Here is a 21,036-nt window from a genome sequence, read left to right on the forward strand (position 1 = left end):
ACTTATGGAAGGGGGGAGGCCGACTTGTCGGAGGTGCCCAAGTAGAATTACTCCTGCTTGGGGCGCCCCTTGCTTCCCCTCTCCCTCTCCCACCTATATATATAGAGTAACACTATTTTAATCTCAGAATTAGAATAACTATTTAGATCACGGGGCGCCCTATATATATACATATATATATATATAGGTAAATTATTTGGGGCACCTTGATTGTTTTGGAAACCATGTTATATTTAATTTGTTTCCTAACTATTCTTCATGCAAGACTTTCCCTGCTTATGTTTTATTTGTTTTTTCTAATTATTAGGCATGCAAGACTTGCCATACAATAAAACGTTATAATATTAATTTTTTAGAATTGATATAGGTATCTAATACGCGTGCTTTTTTTCCTAACTATCTAATACAGATATCTAATACCTACCAACGAAATTATGAACATACGTAGGTATGTATATATTCAATAATTTATTTTTTAAAAACTATTACATTTATTTGTTTCCCAATTATCTAAAATGGGTATCTTATACTTACTAACAAAAGTATGTACAAACGCGGGTATGTATATACCCAAGAATTTGTTATTTAACTAATTGCATTTTGTTTTTTTCCTAACTATCCAATACCTACTGAAGAAAATATTATAATACCCGGTCGACGTATATACGTCAAGTGGAAATACCCAATGTATCGACACACTTATATACCCGGTTGTGTAAAAAAATCTTGGAAAATATTGTACATACCCGGTCTACATGACATATATCTAAAGTAAAACATGGCTACGTATATATCCGGCTACGTGACATATAGGTATCTAATATATAACCAAAATATTTCGAGTACAAAACATATATACCTAAGATATTTTGGGTTATGTACGTATATACCTAGTGATTTATTCAACATATAACCTTCATTATATGTAAAATGATGCACGTACGATGAGACATGCATAGACTTAAAACATGGGCCATTTATTACCGATTTTCTTTATCCTATCTAATCTGGGCAGGTATTAAGTGTCCATATCAAGCAATAATTCTTTTCTAATAAGATTTATTCATCAATGCTAATACTAATTACACGCGCACAGATCTTAGTGTCATCCAACGGTTTTTAAGCTAGGTGCCCAGGCACCTAGGTGTCCCAGACTGGCACCTTCCACCGGTCCACCACCTTCCCCGATCCCTCCACCAACCATGACAACCTCCCCGATCCAACGACCTGACCGCCGCCTACTCTCGATACCCACACGCCGCCGCCGGCAGTGGATCCGATGCGTCGCCGCCTGCCCTAGATCCCCACGCGCCGCCGCCGGCCCTGGCAACCTCTCACGCGCCTCCATCACTGCTGCCGCTCATCCTCCCCATGCCCGACCAACCACCGGCGCAGCCCCGCGCGCTCCGCCGCGGATCCAACTGCCTCCGCCCACCTGCACCCCGCGCACGGCGCCGCAGATTCCACCACCGCCTGATTGCCTTGTCCCGCCAGCAAACTCCGTCGTACTGCTCCCGAGCTCTGCCGCCCTTCTCCACATGACCCGCCGGCCCCCTGCACCAGCGCCCCTGATCCCCGAAGCCACCGCCCAGGAGCATTGTGCCATTGGCAACGTTTGTAGTACAACACACCATGCTCCTCAACTCTGGCCTCTGCACCTCCTGGCTTGGCATCCCTCCCGCGTGAACTTCTCTGGCGCCTCTGACCGACCTTCCCGTCGTCTCATCCTTGAACCTGTGAACCACTGTTTCCGGATCAACTCTACTCCTTCAAGCGACAGGTAACTCTCATGTTTGTTTCTACAATATTGTTTGCAATTCAATATTGTTCGTATGGATGCCTCTCTGCTGTTCAACTTAGTATTTTTTAAAAAGAACCATGAACGATTGGGTCTGTATCTGCATAAAGAGAATCCTTTCTGAGTTTTGATTCGATGATTCATTCATATATTGTTATAAAGAATTAACCATGTGATGAACTAAGATTTACGTGCTAATAAGTGTGTTCATGCACTGGTGTGTGCGTGCGTCCAAGGATCTTTCTGAACTTCTTTTGTCTACAAACAGATTCAGCAATCACAAATCCTAATGTGCAGTTGATCTTGTGTGTGTATTTTGTCCTTCAGAGCAGTTTTCTTTTGGTGTTCATGACACCTATTCCCATATTCATCTAACTAGCTAAGTTGTTTGATTAGACTGATGAATAACTAAATCGACAAATCAACCAACAATTCTAGAGCTGCAATGCGCCAACAATCATGTCCATTAATCAGGAAGGTTGATGCTTCATTTATACAGGGGACTTGTTAACTGAACTTAAATGTTGACTGATTGAATTGCAGGGACCGTGGAGCGAGCACTATGGCATCACAAAAAATGGAAATGGTGCAGGCATGTGTTTCTGAGGATTCGGCAAATTTCATGTAAAAGTTAAATTTTGAGACGTTTAGAGGACAGTACGATGCGCTCCAGCTACGGGCTCATCGCAAGTGGAAGGCAGCGCCATCCATAGGGAGGGACAGCGCCGGGGAGAGCAGCACGGCAACAGTCACGAAGGCCAGAACGTGCAGGAGACGCTCCGGCAAGAGGTCATGCTCGCCGTCGGCCTCCTCCGCATCTTCTTCCACGAATGTTTCCTGCAGGGCTGCGACGTGTCCGTGTACCTCAAGGGCAGCGGCATGTAGCAGGCCATGGGACCCAACACCACGATGTAGGCGCGGGCACTACAGCTCGTGGAGGACATCCACGCCAAGGTGCATGCGACCTGTGACGCCACCATGTCGTGCGCTAACATCTCAGCGCTCGCCACCCGCGACGCCGTCATACTCTAAGGCGGGCCCAACTACCTCAGCTGCAGGTTCATCTTCTTGCAGGCTTGTACTTTCACTCCCTCAGCAGCACCAAGATGTTCACTCCCTCAGCAGCCCAGGTCCCACTGCTTGAGCGCCCCGACAAGGCCCAGGTTCATCTTCTTGCAGGCTCGTACTTTCGATTCCATACTGTCCGTATTTTGCACCCAATTTATTCAGAGATATGGTCAATGATGACTGCCATGCTATGCAACTGAAAGTTAGGCAAGGCAAAAATTGTACTATGAAACACACTCACGCGGGTAAGATGCCTAACAGAAGCGAAAAATATCATAGATGAGAAAAACATTCTCTATCTTTGGCAAGATTTAGCTGTGCTAGGTCCGAACTTGTTTGTATTTGCATATAAAACTTAATGTGAATTTGTTCTTCTACTTCTGCAGAATGGACGACAACATTATGTGAAAACTTATGGAAAAATGCAATGATGGTGATGAACTACACTTTTATGATGTATTGTGAAAAATGGTTTGATGGTGATGGATGAATGAATGAAAATTGATTTTGTTTGTGGTTGCTGCATCTGGGAGTCGAAAGGCGCCGGTTCTTTGTGCCAGATCCTTGACCGAAAACTGACTAGGTGTGTTCATGCTAGTTCATGCCCTGTTTCTTCTTATTCTATGTTCTAATTTTGGTTTAAAAAGTATGTGCATGTTGACGAGAGACAATATGTATGAAGTTCATGTATTACTACACACAAAAAAGATTGCATACCTCTTTTTCTCTCTCTCCCATGTGCGCGCATAAGTGTGTTTAAGCACTACATACAGATCCATCAAAAAAAGATTGCACTTCTAAATTATTATTCTTATTTTAGCTAAATGAAAAAGACCAGTCGTTCACCTTTATTTTGTTTTGGAGCATGTTTGTTTATTTTGGGTGGGGGTCTGTTTGCTGCTGGAGCTAAATGAAAAAGACCAGTTGTTCCCCTTTATTTTCGTTGGGTACTCCTTCAATTCGACATCATCTTGTGCCATGTAGTCTACTGAAGGTGCAGCAACATCAACATTTCTTCTCGCGGCTATTTTTTCCCTGAGTTTTTGCTACTACAGACAACCATCGAGCACTTTAGAGAAGTCATCAAAAACAAATTTCGCCCGTTTCTACAAAAATCTGGAAGCTCAATTAAGATTGCGTGGATACAAACATATGATCTTCTTCGTTACTAAAAAGAAACAAAATCAAGAAGTCCAAATTGAAAAAACCAACAAGTTAAATTGCAAAAAAAGAGAATAGTTAAATGTATATGAAAAACTCAGATGTTCCTCGTTACTAAATAATAAACCAAGAAGTTCAATTTCAAAAAATGAGGTAGTTCAATATTTATTACAAAAAACTCTAATTTTCCTGTTGCTACCGAATAAACCAAGAAGCTTAGTAACCAAGAAGTTGTACGATGTTTATTACAAAACTAGAATTTTTTCCCGTTAAAAATGAATAACATCAAGAAGTCCAAAGCAAAAAATCAAGAAGTTCAATTTTAAAAAATAGAATATTTAAATGTATATGAAGAACCCAGATTTTCCTCGTTAGTAAATAATAAACCAAAAAGTTCAATTTCAAAAAAGGAGCGGTTTGATATTTATTACAAAAACTCAAACTTTTCTCGTTAGTAACGAATAAACAATGAAGTTCGGTTTGAAATAACGAAGAAGTTCGACATTTACTAAAAAAAACTCTAGGTTCAAAATTTGAAAAGAAGAGTGCGCTTTGACGTTTATAAAAATTCAATTTTTTTCGTTGCTAAAGGGTAGCATAGTTTTGGGCATTTGAAGATTTTTTTTGGAGCAATTTGATTTCAAAATGAAAATCGAGAATTTCAAATTAAAATAAGGAGTAGTTTGATGTATACAAAAAAACCAAAATTTCAAAGTTTCTTTGCAAAATTAAAGTATGAAGTTTAATTTTAAAAAAATTGTGCAATGTTTACATGAAAATCATTTTTTTAAATTTTCAAAAGAATAAAACTAAGAAGTTCAAATTAAAAAAGCAGAGAAGTTCAGAGATTATAAAAACCTAGGATTTAAATACTCAATTTTGATGAGTGTATTAGGATTTAGGACAAGAAAACCAGAGAACAGTTCAAAAGTGATAACAATCAGAAGTTCACGTACTACACGGTGTATGTTTCATATGAGAAAAAATGAATAAAAAGACAAATCTAAATTTTTTGTTGCTAGAAGTTAAAGTCCTCGGCCGGAGATTTGTTCAAATAGTATATTATTTGTGTAACACAGATGAATGGGTGAGAAATTACAAACAAAAATACATCACAGAAGTACGACATGAAAACAGCGGGAAGTTCAACTATTACACTGAATGAATTTCAGATGAGAATAAAATGAATAAAAACTATAAGCCTAAAAGGTTTGTTGCAAGAAGTTCACGTGCTCCTCTTGGTGCAGTTCGAGATCTCTAGTGCGAGACGTCCAACCTTCAATTACATGTTAAAAATAAGGAAAAACTGATGTTGTTTTTTCCATTTTTAATACTACTCTCAAAAGGCAACGAATTTGTAACGGTTGTCTTGATGAAAAATTTGCTCCTATTCATAAGCTTTCCAACGGTATATTATATGCTACATTTTCATAAATGCTTTAAAAGCTTTATGTGTATGATACATCTCCAACGTATCTATAATTTTTGATTGCTCCATGCTATATTATCTACTGTTTTGGACTATATTGGGCTTTATTTTCCACTTTTATATTATTTTTGGGACTAACCTATTAACCGGAGGCCCAGCCCAGAATTGTTGTTTTTTGCCTATTTCAGTGTTTCGGAGAAACATAATATCAAACGGAGTCCAAACGGAATGAAACCTTTGGAAACGTGATTTTCTCATCAGATAAGACCCAGGAGACTTGGACCCTCCGTCAAGAAAGCCACGAGGCGGTCACGAGGGTGGAGGGCGCCCCCCCTAGGGCGCGCCCCCTGCCTCGTCGGCCCCTCGAAGCTCCACCGACGTACTTCTTCCTCCTATATATATCCACGTACCCCCAAACGATCGGGGACGGAGCCAAAAACCTAATTCCACCGCCGCAACTTTCTGTATCCACGAGATCCCATCTTGGGGCCTGTTCCGAAGCTCCGCTGGAGGGGCATCGATCATGGAGGGCTTCTACATCATCATCCAAGCCCCTCCGATGAAGTGTCAGTAGTTTACTTCAGACCTACGGGTCCATAGTTAGTAGCTAGATGGCTTCTTCTCTCTTTTTGGATCTCAATACAATGTTCTCCCCCTCTCTCGTGTAGATCTATTCGATGTAATCTTCTTTTTGCGGTGTGTTTGTTGAGACCGATGAATTGTGGGTTTATGATCAAGTCTATCTATGAATAATATTTGAATCTTCTCTGAATTCTTTTATGTATGATTGGTTATCTTTGCAAGTCTCTTTGAATTATCAGTTTGGTTTGGCCTACTAGATTGGTTGTTCTTGCCATGGGAGAAGTGCTTAGCTTTGGGTTCGATCTTGTGGTGTCCTTTCCCAGTGACAGAAGGGGCAGCAAGGCACATATTGTATCGTTGCCATCGAGGATAACAAGATGGGTTTTTTTATCATATTGCATGAAACCATCCCTCTACATCATGTCATCTTGCTTAAGGCGTTACTCTGTTTTTAACTTAATACTCTAGATGCATGCTGGATAGCGGTCGATGAGTGGAGTAATAGTAGTAGATGCAGGAAGGAGTCGGTCTACTTGTCTCGGACGTGATGCCTATATACATGATCATACCTAGATATTATCATAACTATGCTCAATTCTATCAATTGCTCAACAGTAATTTTTTCACCCACCATAGAATACTTATGCTCTTGAGAGAAGCCACTAGTGAAACCTATGGCCCCCGGGTCTCTTTCTCATCATATCAATCTCCATCACTTAATTATTGCTTTGCTTTTACTTTTTACTTTGCATATCTATACCAAAAATACCAAAAATATTATTTATCATCTCTATCAGATCTCACTTTCGTAAGTGACCGTGAAGGGATTGACAACCCCTAAGCGCGTTGGTTGTGTTGAGCTATTGTTTTTGTGTAGGTACGAGGGACTCGCACGTAGCCTCCTACTGGATTGATACCTTGGTTCTCAAAAACTGAGGGAAATACTTACGCTACTTTGCTGCATCATCCTCTCCTCCTCGGGGAAATCCAACGCAGTGCTCAAGAGGTAGCAGTGTACCGTTAAAAACACATTTTTACGCATTCAAAAAAATATTTTGAACCGTCGCAAGTATGAAAAAATGATCAACACGAAAAAGTTACGTGTTTTCAACAGGTTTCCATCGGTATACCATTTGTTCAATTCTGGTAAATTCTTGGGGAGTTACGGGCAAAAATAGCATGTCAAAAACAGAGTGAAGTTCAAACAACATGCTCTAGAAGTTTAACTACTTCACGTAGTGCATTTCCTTTCGCGATGAAGGCATAAATCATGATCTTGCCATTTTCTAAATGACTTGAAAACGACAAGAATATCATTTGAGTAAGTTCAAGCCTCGGGCGAAGAAAGTTAAAAAATATTATTGTGAGAGAGGTTTGTACAAAAAGAATATCATTTGTGTAACACTGATGAATGGATGAGAAAATTACAAACGAAAATATGTCACATAAGTTCAATGTTAAAACAGCAGGAAGTTCAGCTACTACAATGAATGAATTTCAGATGAATGGATGAAAAAATTACGAAGGAAAATACGTCACATAAGTTAAACGTGAAAACAACATGAAGTTCAACTACTACACTGAATGAATTTCAGATGAATGGATGAGAAAATTAGTATACAAACATAATTATCGTCAAAGAAAACATTATCCACATTTCCAAAAGAAATTAGAGGTTCAAATTTCACAAACATAGAGGTTCGATGTTTATTACAGAACCAAGAAAGTCAAATTAAAAATACAAAGAAGTTCAACTTTTTAATTAAAATGGGTTATATAAAAACCTAGAGGTTCAAATTTAAATAACTGAGAAGTTCAATATTTAGTATAAACCAAGATGATCAAGTTTAAAAACAAAAATCTAAATAAAAACTAGAAGTTCAAATTTTAATAATGGAGTCATTCGATGTTTATTACAAACATTGAGTGGTTCGGTATTTATTACAAAACTTTTTGTGGTTTTTTAGAAGATCCTAGAAGTTCAAAATTAAAATTGAGTAGTTCAATGTTTATTACAAAAGTGGAATTTTTTCTGTTACAAATGATTAACACCAGGAAGTCCAAATTAAAAAAACCAAGAAGTTCAATTAAAAAAATAGAGTAGTTGAATGTATATGAAAAAGTCAAATTTTCCTCGTTACTAAATAATAAACCAAGAAGTTCAATTTCAAAAAACGGAGCAGTTCTATATTTATTACAAAAACTTGAATTTTTTCCATTACTAACGAATAAACGAAGAAGTTCAGTTCGAAATAACGGAGAAGTTAGACATTTACTAAAAAAACTCCAATTTTTGCCATTTCTAAAAATACACAAAGAGGTTCAAAAATTAAAGGATTAGATTCGTTTGATGTCTATAAAAATTCAGATTTTTTTCATTGCTAAAGGGGTAGTCATTCTACATATGGAAGGAGCGCATTTGCAGCAACTTTCCAACGGCATATTATTTGCCTCATTTCGACAAACGGTTTAGAAATGGGAACGAAAATATGATTCACATTTCTTGTATGAAGAAAAAATTATTTGCAAAACTGCTCTTAAACTGCTTAGATTTTGCCAAAAATTTAACTTGGGTCATAATACTCCTGTCCCTAGCTTTCCAAAGCTATATTACAAGCCCCATTTGGGCAACGTTGACGAAAGTGCAACCTTGTACTGAAGGAAATTCAACTACTACTGCTGGGACAGGTGAGGTGAAAACAATGAAAAGTTCAAGTACTGCAAGGAATGCATTTCAGGTGAGAATAGAAGTATAGAAAAATAAAAGCTTAAAAGGTTTGTTGACAGAAGTTCAAGTGCTCTGTCCGAGGAAGTTCAAAAATTCTTGCAAGAGAGGTTCACCTTGTATTTCCATGTTCGAAAACACACAAAAAATTTGTTTTTTTATCATTAAAATAATTCTCTCAATCCACGAAGAAGTTCAATAATTATTTGGGAGCAATTTAATTTCAAAAATAAAATAAAAATTCAAATTAAAAAAATGGAAAAAGTTCATGTACTACATGGTGTGTGTTTAATATGAGAAAAAAGAATTAAAAGGCATGGTCCAATTTTTGTTGTTGTTATAAGTTCAAGTCCTCGGTCGAAGAAAGTTAAAAAATTTATTGTGAGAGAGTTTTGTACAAAAGAAATAGCATTTGTGTAACATTGACCAATGGATGAGAAAATTACAAACGAAAATACGTCATAGAAGTTCAACGTGAAAACAGCAGGAAGTTCAACTACTACACTGAATGAATTTCAGATGAAAAACTTTTAAAATCATCGCGAGTATGAAAAAAAATGATCAACACGAGAAAGTTGTGTGCTTACAACAGCTTTCCACCGGTATATCACTTGCTCAATTTCGGTGAGTGGACGGAGAGCTACGAGCAGTGGATGGAGAGATACGAGCAAAAAATCACGTGAAAACAGAGTGAAGTTCAGGTACACGCGCCGAGAAGTTTAGGTTCTTCACGCGGTGCATTTTCGAAGAATCTGTTTCGCGATAAAGGCAGAACAAATGATCTTGCCATTTTCGAAATTACATGAAAACGGCTAGGAATCAGAGAAAACCATCAACATGAAAAAGTTTCGCATTTTTCATAGCTTTTCAGCGGTATATTATTTGCCTCATTCCGATAAAGTTTGTAGAAATTACGGGGAAAATACATTTTTAGCCATTTTCAAAATTGACTTAAAACCGTAAGGAGAAACAATATATACAAAAAAGTTTTGCATTTGTTCAAACTTTCCAACGCCGTATCATTTGCTGCATTCGGATGTATGATTAAAAAATTAGCTCGAAAATACGAACTCGGTGGAACTTCTATCGTTTTCTAAATTACTTTTAAACCGTCCAAAATTAGAAAAAACTTTTAACATGAAAAAGTAGCGCATTTTCATAAGATTTACAACACCATATTATTTGCCTCAATTGGTTTAGCCGTTTAGAAATGACATCGAAAATACGAACTCAGGTGTTTCGTTTGCGAAATTCTACGATTTTCCAAATTACTTTTTATCTATAGGGAATTAGAGAGAACTTTCAACATGTGGAAGGAGCGGTTTTGCAGCAGCTTTCCAACGCCATATTATTTGCCTCATTCCGATAAACGGTTTAAAAATGCGATCGAAAATATGATTCACATTTTTTGTATGAGGAAAAACGGTTTTCAAAACTGCTCTTAAACCACTTACATTTTGCCAAAAATTTAACTTGGGTCATGATACTGATGTCCATAGCTTTCCAACATTATACCGCAAGCTTCGTTTGGTGAATGTCCGTGGAAGATCAACCTAGCACTGGGAGAAGTTCAGGTCGAACAACTCAGGCAGTAAAATTGCAAAAAACGCAACTTCATCACGAGTCGAGAGCAAAATCCGCCAACGAGCAAGATTCCTATTTAAAACCGGTATTTAGTTGATAAAAACATTCCTAGATTACACTAACATCATATAGAACACGACTAAACAGAATAATTCACGGGGGAAGCCACGGTTGCGAAGATAGCCCGAAGGCAGGGTTTGTACAGAGAGAAGTCTAGGCGCGTTACTCAGGCAGTTCAGGATGTGATCAGAATATTATTCTGATCCCGTGAATTATTAGCCATGAATATATATATATGTCCGGACAGTCTTTCTCGCGTACCATGTCTTGGGTAGGGCTGATTTAGCATCTATTCAAGATTGAAACCGGATCCTCTGGTTCGTGGGGGCGGTTTACCCTTACGACGCTGACCATTATTCTGCGCATTGGTGTTAGCCACAAAGTCAAAACTATTATCAGCTTTGCCCTTACCGTTGCCTCCCTGGTTCGCTGAGTTATGCTGTTGCCCCTTGGTGTTGCTACTCTTCTTTCCCTTTCCCGGCTTTTCGTCATCAGACTCGGGGTCCTTGGTACCATCAGAGTCAGCATACTTAACCAGAGCCGCCATAAGTGTCCCCATGTCGTTGCAGCGGTGTTTGAGCCGCCCTAATTTCTGCTTTAAGGGCGTGAAACGACAATTGTTCTCCAACACCAACATTGCTGAGTCAGCATTGATGCGATCCAACGAGTGCATGATTGTTGAGACCCGGCGCACCCAATGGGTTGTCGACTCACCTTCTTCTTGGATACAGGAGGCTAAATCCACAATTGACATGGGTTTCTTACATGTATCCTTGAAATTCTGGATGAATCGGGCTTTTAACTCGGCCCATGACCCGATGGAATTGGCACGGAGCCCCTTCAACCAAGTGCGGGCCGTTCCCTCCAACATCAGGGGGAAATATTTAGCACACACAGCATTGCTGACATCTAGCAATTCCATGGCCATCTCATAAGTCTCAACCCACGCCTCAGGAGGTAAATCGGCTGTATAGTTAGGCACCTTGCGAGGACCCTTGAAATCCTTGGGCAGACGCTCATTACGTAGAGCCGGCACTAAACATGGCACACCCCAATTCCTGAAGATTACACCTGGCTCCACAGAAGTAGTTGGACAAACTGGAGTAGGTTGACGGGCCACATACTGTGCCGCCAGCTCGGCCTCTCGACGTGCCCTACCTTGATCCATTATGTTCTGAGCATCAGCGCCACCGCCTACTGGGTCATGTCCACGAGGCGTGTTATGGTTCCGCCCACTGCTTGACATAGCCGGTTTATCGATATGCCTGCTGTAACTCCGACTCGGGTGAGGGGTGGAATGAATCCTGTCACGACTGTAAGAATAAGCCTGCTACTGAACCAGTGTTGTCTGAAGGAGCTCTCTAGCCCTTCGTGTTTCAACCGCCGTCGGCGACTTGCCTTCAACCGGGAGAGCCGCTAATCATGACGCCGCAGCGATCATGTTATCCAAAGGGTTAGAGTAATGACCCGGTGGCGTCGGCGCATGCTGTGGCGGGTTATTGTTCTGACGAGGCGGGTCCGTCATGCGCGGCTAAACCGGCATACCCGTCCCAGGTGCTTCGACCCGGTTTACCACTGTCGGGGTTACTAGTTCCTGCTCCTGGCGTGTTAAAGAGATTTCTTGCCTCGTAAACTGAGGGCAGACGAGTCTGATGCCTCCTCCTCATGACTTCGTTTGAAGCATTCTGATCTAGCATGAGCCGGTAAGACTCCGACTGAATCCTTTGTGCCTGAGCATCCAAAGCTGCCCGCTCCTCGGCCATCCTGGCGTTTTCTGTGTTTAGCTCCTCCTTGGCCTGTGATATCTCATCACGTAATTTTGCGACTGCCGCATTATGTTGATCCTGATCCACCGGGTTAACCAATGTTGTTAACAGAGCTGTCAGCTTATCCAGCAAGTCAGTTAAGACCTGAGCCGGTGGGCGCACTGGGCCTCCTGCCCCGATAGCCATTGTCGCTGCTGACCCGGAAATCAGCTCTGTTACAGTCGACGAGTGCTGCACGGGCTGTGTACCGGCCATGAAGATTGCAACCCGGTTCAGTGGCTCGCAGGGGTCTGGAATACTGTCGCCATCGGAATAGCCCCCAAGCCGGCCGTCTTGCAGTTGATACAATGACTCGGTCTCACCGGTGGATGACTCACCATCAGAATAAATGATGGTCTCTTCACCAGATGCCGATCTACCCTCAAATTCCGCTCCATGGATAAACCCCACGAAGGCACGATTCATGGCGGGCTGAACCCAGGCGGGTCTCGCACGCTGAGCCATCTCGATGATGTCGGTGCAGATGTCCGGCTCAGGGCCCGGTTCGCTGATCTTGCCGATGAAGACGTGAATTCCACCGAAGGGGACCCGGTACCCGTACTCAATTGAGCCGTCCTCGGGGCCCCAGCCTACATCGTCGATGTAGAGCTTGCCGCGACGACTCTTGGTCATCTGGCCCATGGCGTATCCCTTGATCCCTTCGAAGTTTCCCTCTAAGAACTTGAAACCATCATGCGATAGCCCCACGGTGGGCGCCAACTGTCGTGGAATTGTCACGGCAGATGTCCTAGTGTGAGGACTTAGTCGTGGAGCCATCGCAACGAGATTAGCTTAAAGGGGTTAATCAGGAAAAAGGACACGGAGAGTTTATACTGGTTTGGCCCCTTGCGGTGAAGGTAAAAGCCTAATCTAGTTGTAGGTGGTATTGCTAGGGTTTCGATGACCAGGGAGCAAATATGCTTAACCTGGCTCTCGATCTGTTATTTCCTGCCATAAGCCGCCGCTGGGTCGTCCCCTTATATACACGGGTTGACGCCCTGCGGCCTACAGAGTCCCGGCCGGCTCATACAACGTATCCGGCTCGGTGACCTTTCTTACATGCCTTACAATACAAGTGTATATACATGGCGGTTTATATCCATGGGCCTTAAGCCGCCTTCGGGTTTGGGCCCTCTACTAAGCCTATCTATGAACCACCATTGTTAGTATGCTCTTGGGCTTCATTGAGATGAACCGCCATAGGGATGACCTGGCCCCTCCTGAGCGGGTCATACCTGATAGTCATATCCCCAACAATAGGTTCTATAAACTATGCTATGTTGTGTACCAGACCTATTGTGTACCTTACCATGAGTTTGGCAAGGGGGTACGATAGTGATCCAGGACTGGATCACTGGACAACGATCAAAGTTATCCTTAGTTACCAAAGAGGACTAAGGAAATATTTCTCGGTTATGGAGGTGATAAAGAGTTCATCGTAAAGAGTTATGTTGATGCAAGCTTTGACACTAATCCAGATGACTCTGAGTCTCGATCTGGATACATATTGAAAGTGGGAGCAATTATCTAGAGTAGCTCCATGCAGAGCATTGTAGACATAGAAAATTTACAAAATACATACGGATCTAAATGTGGCAGACCCGTTGACTAAACTTCTCTCACAAGCAAAACATGATCACACCTTAGTACTCTTTGGGTGTTAATCACATAATGATGTGAGCTAGATTATTGACTCTAGTAAACTCTTTGGGTGTTGGTCACATGGCGATGTGAACTATGGGTGTTAATCACATAAAGATGCGAACTATTGGTGTTAAATCACATGGCGATGTGAACTAAATTATTGACTCTAGTGCAAGTGGGATACTGAAGGAAATATGCCCTAGAGGCAATAATAAAGTTGTTATTTTATATTTCCTTATATCATGATAAATGGTTATTATTCATGCTAGAATTGTATTAACCAGAAACTTGATACATGTGTGGATACATAGACAAAACACACTGTCCCTAGTAAACCTCTACTAGACTAGCTCGTTAATCAAAGATGGTTAAGTTTCCTAACCATAGACATGAGTTGTCATTTGATGAATGGGATCACATCGTTAGGAGAATGATGTGATGGACAAGATCCATCTGTTAGCTTAGCATAATGATCGTTAAAGTTTTATTGCTATTGCTTTCTTCATGTCATATACATATTCCTTTGACTATGAGATTATGCAACTCCCGGATACTTGAGGAATACCTTGTGTGCTATCAAACATCACAACGTACCTCGGTGATTATAAAGATGCTCTATAGGTATCTCCGAAGGTGTTTGTTGGGTTGGCATAGATCAAGATTAGGATTTTTCACTCCGAGTATCGGAGAGGTATCTTTGGGCCCTCTCGGTAATGCACGTCATAATAAGCCTTGCAAGCAATGTGACTAATGATTTACTTGTGGGATGATGCATGATGCGTCTCCATCGTATTTACTTTTCCAAACACTTTTGACCTTGGTTTGGACTCTAACTTGCGTGATTTGAATGGAACTAACCCGGATTGACCCTATTTTCAGCAGAATTGCCATGGTGTTATTTTTGTACAGAAATAAAAGTTCTCGGAATGACCTGAAACTTCACGGAGAATATTTTTGGAATATATAAAAAATATTGGCGAAAGAATCAACACCAGGGGGCCCACACCCTGTCCACGAGGGTGGGGGCGCGCCCACCCCCCTGGGGTGCGCCCCCTGTCTCGTGGGCCCCCTGAGGCTCCACCGACCTCAACTCCAACTCTATATATTCACGTTCAGGGAGAGAAAAATCAGGGAGGAGGATTCATCACGTTTTACGATACGGAGCCGCCGCCAAGCCCTAATCTCTCTCGGGAGGGCTGATCTGGAGTCCGTTCGGGGCTCCGGAGAGGGGAATCCGTCGCCATCGGCATCATCAACCTTCCACCATCACCAATTACATGATGCTCACCGCCGTGCGTGAGTAATTCCATCGTAGGCTTGCTGGACGGTGATGGTTTGGATGAGATTTATCATGTAATCGAGTTAGTTTTGTTAGGGTTTGATCCCTAGTATCCATTATGTTCTGAGATTGATGTTGCTATGACTTTGCTATGCTTAATGCTTGTCACTAGGGCCCGACTACCATGATTTCAGATCTGAACCTATTATGTGTCCATGAATATGTGTGAGTTCTTGATCCCATTTTGCAAGTCAATAGTCACCTACCATATGTTAGGATCCGTTAACCCCGAAGTGACAATTATCGGGACAATTACCGGTGATGACTATAGTTTGAGGAGTTCATGTATTCACTAAGTGTTAATGCTTTGTTCCGGTACTCTATTAAAAGGAGGCCTTCATATCCCTTAGTTTCCAATAGGACCCTGCTGCCACGGGAGGGTAGGACAAAAGATGTCATGCAAGTTCTTTTCCATAAGCACGTTTGACTATATTCGGAACACATGCCTACATTACATTGATGAACTGGAGCTAGTTCTGTGTCACCCTATGTTATAACTGTTGCATGAGGAAACACATCTGACATAATTATCCCTCACTGATCCAATGCCTACGAGCTTTCCACATATTGATCTTTGCTTAGTTACTTTTCCGTTGTCACTTTTACAATTACTACAAAACCAATACTATTACTTTTGCCACCATTACCATTACTTCCATATTACTTTGCTGCAGATATTAAGTCTTTCAGGTGCGGTTGAATTGACAACTCAATTGTTAATACTTGATAATATTCTTTGGCTCCCCTTGTGTCTAATCAATAAATTTGGGTTGAATACTCTACCCTCGAAAACTGTTGCGATCCCCTATACTTGTAGTTTATCAAGACTATTTTCTGGCGTCGTTGTCGGGGAGCATAGCTCTATTCTTTGAGTCACTTGGGATTTATATCTGTTGATCACTACGAGGAACTTGAAAGATGAAAGAACCAAGATTTTTCCCTCAACTACGAGGGGGGGTAAGGAACTGATATCTAGCTCTGCACTTGATTCACCTTCTGTTTTGAGTAAACTTGCGACACCTACTCCTGCTATTTATTCTGAGATGTCGCATGTTATTGATGATGCCACTTCTGCTTTGCATGATGCTTATGATGAAACTACTTCTATGCTTGATAATACTGTGCCATTAGGTGAATTTCTTGATGAACAACTTGCTAGGGTTAGAGAGAATGAAATTATTGAAACTGATAATATTGATGAAAGTGATGATGAAGATTCCCCCCTAGATATGAATTGCCTGTTGTGCTTCAGGGTTATGTTATGGATGAAGAAACTGCTAGAGACTTTTTAGCTTGCAATGATAGATATGATCTTAAGAAACTGTTAGCTAAGCTGAAAGAAAAATCTTTGAATGCTAGAATGAAATAAGACCCTGCTTTTGCTACTTCACCTATCTATTTTTCCGATAAGGATTATGATTTCTCTGTCGATCCTGAGTTAATTACTTTGGTTGAATCTGATCCTTTTTATGGCTATGAATCTGAAGCTGTTGTGGCACATCTTACTAAATTAAATGATATAGCCACCCTATTCACTAATGATGAGAAAACTCGCTATTACTTTATCCTTAAGTTGTTTCCGTTTTCATTAAAGGGTGATGCTAAAATATGGTTTGATTCTCTTAATCCTGGTTGTGTGCGTAGTCCCCAGGATATGATTTATTACTTCTCTGCTAAATATTTCCCCGCTCATAAGAAACAAGCTTCCTTAAGGGAAATATATAATTTTGTACAAATTGAAGAAGAGAGTCTCCCACAAGCTTGGGGGAGGCTTCTCCGATTACTTAATGCTTTGCCTGATCATCCTCTTGAGAAAAATGAAATACTTGACATCTTTTATAATGGAGTAACTAATGCTTCCAGAGACCACCTGGATAGTTGTGCTGGTTGTGTTTTCAGGGAAAGAACTATTGATCAAGATGAATTGCTATTGAATAATATGTTGAGTAATGAAGATGATTGGACACTTCCTGAACCAACTCGTAAGCCAACTCCGAAGGAAAGGGGTATTCTATTTCTCAGTCCTAAAGATATGCAAGAGGCAAAGAAATCTATGAAAGAAAAAGGTATTAAAGCTAAAGATGTTAAGAATTTACCACCTATTGAAGAAATACATGGTCTTGATAACCTGCCACAGGTAGTAAAGGTAAATTCTCTCTATAGATTTGATAAGGGTGAAATCCCATCTACTAAGTTTGCTAGCCAATGCTTGGATGAGTTTCATAATTTTATGGTTAAATAAGAAAACTTCAATGCTTATGTTGGTAGACAATTGAAACGTAATGCTTATATGATTTAACACTTGAGTGATTATATGCCTAGAGTTTAAGGTGAACTTAAACTTATTAGTAAACATGCTTCTATGGTTACCACTCAAGTAGAACAAGTGCTTAAAGCTCAGAATGATTTGCTCAATGAATTAAATAATAAGGAAAATGATAATGATGTTAGAGTTGTGACTAGAGGGGGTAAAGTGACCCGGGAACCTTTGTATCCTGAGGGCCACCCTAAGAGAATTGAGCAAGATTCTCATAGAACTATTGTTGATCCACCTAGTTCTTCTAAGAAGAAGAAAAAGAAAAATGATAGGCCTTTGCATGCTTCTATTGAACATGTTGTTGACACACTTGAGAATCCCAATGATATTTCTATTTTTGATGCTGAAACACAATCTAGTAATGAACATGAACCTAGTGATAATATTAATGATGATGTTCATGATGATGCTCAACCTAGTAATAACAATGATGTAGAGATTGAACCTGATGTTGATCTTGATAACCCATAATCAAAGAATCAACGTTATGATAAGGGAGACTTCTTTGCTAGGAAGCACGGTAAAGAAAGAGAACCATGGGTTCAGAAACCCATGGCTTTTCCTCCTAAACCATCCAAGAAAAAGGATGATGAGGATTTTGAGCGCTTTGCTGAAATGATTAGACCTATCTTTTTGCGTATGCGTTTGACTGATATGCTTAAAATGAATCCTTATGCTAAGTACATGAAAGATATTGTTACAAATAAAAGAAAGATACTGGAAGCTGAGATTTCCACCATGCTTGCTAATTATACTTTTAAGGGTGGAATACCTAAGAAACTAGGAGATCCAGGAGTACCAACTATACCATGCTCCATTAAGAGAAACTATGTTAAAACTGCTTTATGTGATCTTGGAGCCGATGTTAGTGTTATGCCTCTCTTTATATCGTAGACTTGATTTGAATAAGTTGACACCTACTGAAATATCGTTGCAAATGGCTGATAAATCAACTGCTATACCTGTCGGTATTTGTGAGGATGTGCCTGTGGGTGCAAACGTTACTATTTTAACGGACCTTGTTATTCTTGATATTCCCGAGGACGATGGTATGTCTATTATTCTTGGTAGACCCTTTTTGAATACTGCAGGGGCTGTTATTGATTGCAACAAAGGCAATGCCACTTTTCATGTTAATGGTAATGAGCATATGGTACACTTTCCGAGGAAACAACCTCAAGTCCACAGTATCAATTCTATTGGAAAAATTCCAACGATTACTAAGGAGGTTTTGAATTTCCTCTTCCTACAGTCAAGAAGAAATATGATATTCCTATTGTTGGGGACATGCATTTGCCTGTTGAGGTAACCTAGTGTTATTCGAAAATTCTCTGGTTTCATGCGATTCGGAAAGAGTTTGTTAACAAGACTAGATCAACCTTGTTAGTGGATTCCTTTTGATGAGCATGACATGGATGAAGTTAGAAAGCACAACTCTCTGTACCCTCCTCTTACTTTTTGTTATTTATATTAAATAAAGCAAAAATAGTATTTTATGTATGTTTTCTGAATTATCCTTGCAATAAAAAATACCCCGAAAATAAAAGTTCTCCAAATGTCCTGAAAATTTTATATGATTTTTTCTAGAATATTTAAGAATTATTGGCACTGAGAACACACCAGGGGGCCTTACCACCTGGCCACGAGGGTCCATGGCGCGCCCACCCCCCTGGGGCGCGCCCCCTGCCTCATGGACCCCATGTGGGCCCCCCCTCCACTTATTCCATCACCCACACACTTCATCTTCCTCCAGAAAAAATCATCCCACAGCTCAAACCCGTGTTCTAGCTCATCTTGCTGCCATTTTCGATCTCCTAGCTCAAAGCTCCATTAACAAAACTACTTTGGGGGATTGTTCTTGGTATGTGACTCCTCCAATGGTCCAATTAGTTTTTGTTCTAGTGCTTTATTTGTTGCAAACTTTTTCTGCTTAGGTGACCCTGTTCTTGAGCTTATATGTCAAATTTATGTGGTCAAAAGTAGTTTTATTGCATGATTTAGCCTCTAGGCACTTGTGGGAGTAGTTGCTATCAATCTTGTTGAGTTTGATTCACTTTTATTTCAAGTCACTAAAAATTTCAGAAATTTTTCAGAGGAAGAAATATGTTTAGGAAAATGTACCAAGGTGGTTCCTCAAGGAAGCAAGGACCGAGGCTCGCGATACGTGAGCCGGACAATGAACTACCAAGGGAAGCTGAAGTGCGGCCTTGTGAATGGCCGTCAGAGGAGTTCATGGTCCAGGCAGGCATCAAGGATGAATTTGACGCGTATGTGCGTAACGCTGGTCTTGAGAGCTTCATGTCAGATAAGTACCGACAATACCTCTATCTAACTGATTCATTTGTGAGAAGGTTTAAATTCACATCCTCACGCAATTCTCACACTGTTCTATTTGATCTTTATGATAAATCATATACCATGGACCTAGAAGATTTTAATACTGCTTGTAAACTCCCGCACTGGGGCAATGTTAGTGAACCTCGCAAATCTGAATATAAAGACTTTCTTACCAGTATCACTATGGGGGAATCTAGGGAAATCACACAAGCTACCATAGGAAGAATTCATTTCCCTTCCATACATTATTTTGCTCTCTTCATTGGTAGATGCATTAACGGTAAAGATGAGGCTTGTCACATGTGTGTTCCAGATCTTGGTGTCCTCAAGAGTGCAATATTAGGTGATAAACAATATAACTTGGGGGCTATTGTTGCACGTAGGTTGAATCACAACAGTATAAGTGGAGATTTATTTGGTGGAATTTATGCAACTCGTGTAGCTAACTATCTTGATATACCCATACGTGGAAATGATATTAAGTTGCCTCCTGCTTATCTAAATTATGATGCTATGGTTCGCCACCAGTTTCTTGAGAGGAACGATCAGTTCCTCCAGTACCTACTAATCTTTGACAGACGGCGCACCGTCCATGTTGCTCTCCCAGCTCCTACTTTCTTTGACTGTCAGGCAAAAAGGAGATATGTTATAACCAGGGAGGAGGCGAACGAGTACGAGAGGAGGACAGAGGCAGCTCGCCTCCAAGCTGCAGCTCGTCAGGCAGTATCTGTTGCATCTCATTACGACCCCAGCTACAACTTTGGATATCCACCAGGCCAGCCATGGCCATAGACCAACTTAGGCCCCTAAGCTTGGGGGAGTACATATTCCTCTCCGACATTACATTCATGTTCACACACTCATGCCAGTTGTCGGTGCTCATACTTTTTCATTGTAATATCCATGCTAGTTTATTTTCTTTTCCAACATTCTTCTTGTGTGTTTGAAAAACCTTAAGTAAAACCAAAAGAAGTTAGTTGTAGCGTTTAGCTAGTTTACTTTCCATGCTTGTAGTAGTAGTAATTAAAAGAAAACCCAAAAAGATTTCTTGTTCTTCTTTTGCTTGTTGGGAGCTTTCCCGTGTAAACAGTTTTGTTTCTTTTCTTTTCTTTGGGGGTCGAGAGGAGAAGACCATGATGAAAATGTTGAGTGGCTCTCATAGGCATTATTGTTGATGTAACCAAGAG

General features: G+C 40.5%; 1 protein-coding gene across 3 annotated transcripts; it reads left to right on the forward strand.

The window, feature by feature from the left end:
• Positions 1 to 1,156: 1,156 nt before the first annotated feature.
• LOC125508352 (sulfated surface glycoprotein 185-like) lies at positions 1,157 to 3,391 on the forward strand. Of its 3 annotated transcripts, none has more exons than XR_007283394.1 (3): positions 1,157 to 1,780; positions 2,342 to 3,111; positions 3,253 to 3,391. XR_007283394.1 is itself a non-coding variant. In XM_048673054.1 (2 exons), exons 1-2 carry the CDS (start codon positions 1,203 to 1,205, stop codon positions 2,424 to 2,426), a joined length of 663 nt encoding a protein of 220 aa, XP_048529011.1. In that variant the 5' UTR covers positions 1,157 to 1,202; the 3' UTR covers positions 2,427 to 3,391. The 3 variants fall into 3 exon arrangements, 1 of the variants encoding a protein (XP_048529011.1); XR_007283391.1 differs by having other exon boundaries at positions 2,342 to 2,961; XM_048673054.1 differs by having other exon boundaries at positions 2,342 to 3,391.
• The last annotated feature ends 17,645 nt before the right edge of the window (positions 3,392 to 21,036 follow it).

This window comes from Triticum urartu, chromosome 1 (genome assembly GCF_003073215.2).
Source record: "Triticum urartu cultivar G1812 chromosome 1, Tu2.1, whole genome shotgun sequence".
In the NCBI taxonomy this organism is placed as follows: Eukaryota; Viridiplantae; Streptophyta; class Magnoliopsida; order Poales; family Poaceae; genus Triticum; species Triticum urartu.

Excerpts from the sequence above, each read along its gene's own strand:
- LOC125508352 (XM_048673054.1), top strand. The coding sequence starts at position 1,203 with ATGACAACCTCCCCGATCCAACGACCTGACCGCCGCCTACTCTCGATA. Across the intron at positions 1,781-2,341 it reads TCTACTCCTTCAAGCGACAG|GGACCGTGGAGCGAGCACTA; the intron begins GTAACTCTCATG and ends ATTGAATTGCAG.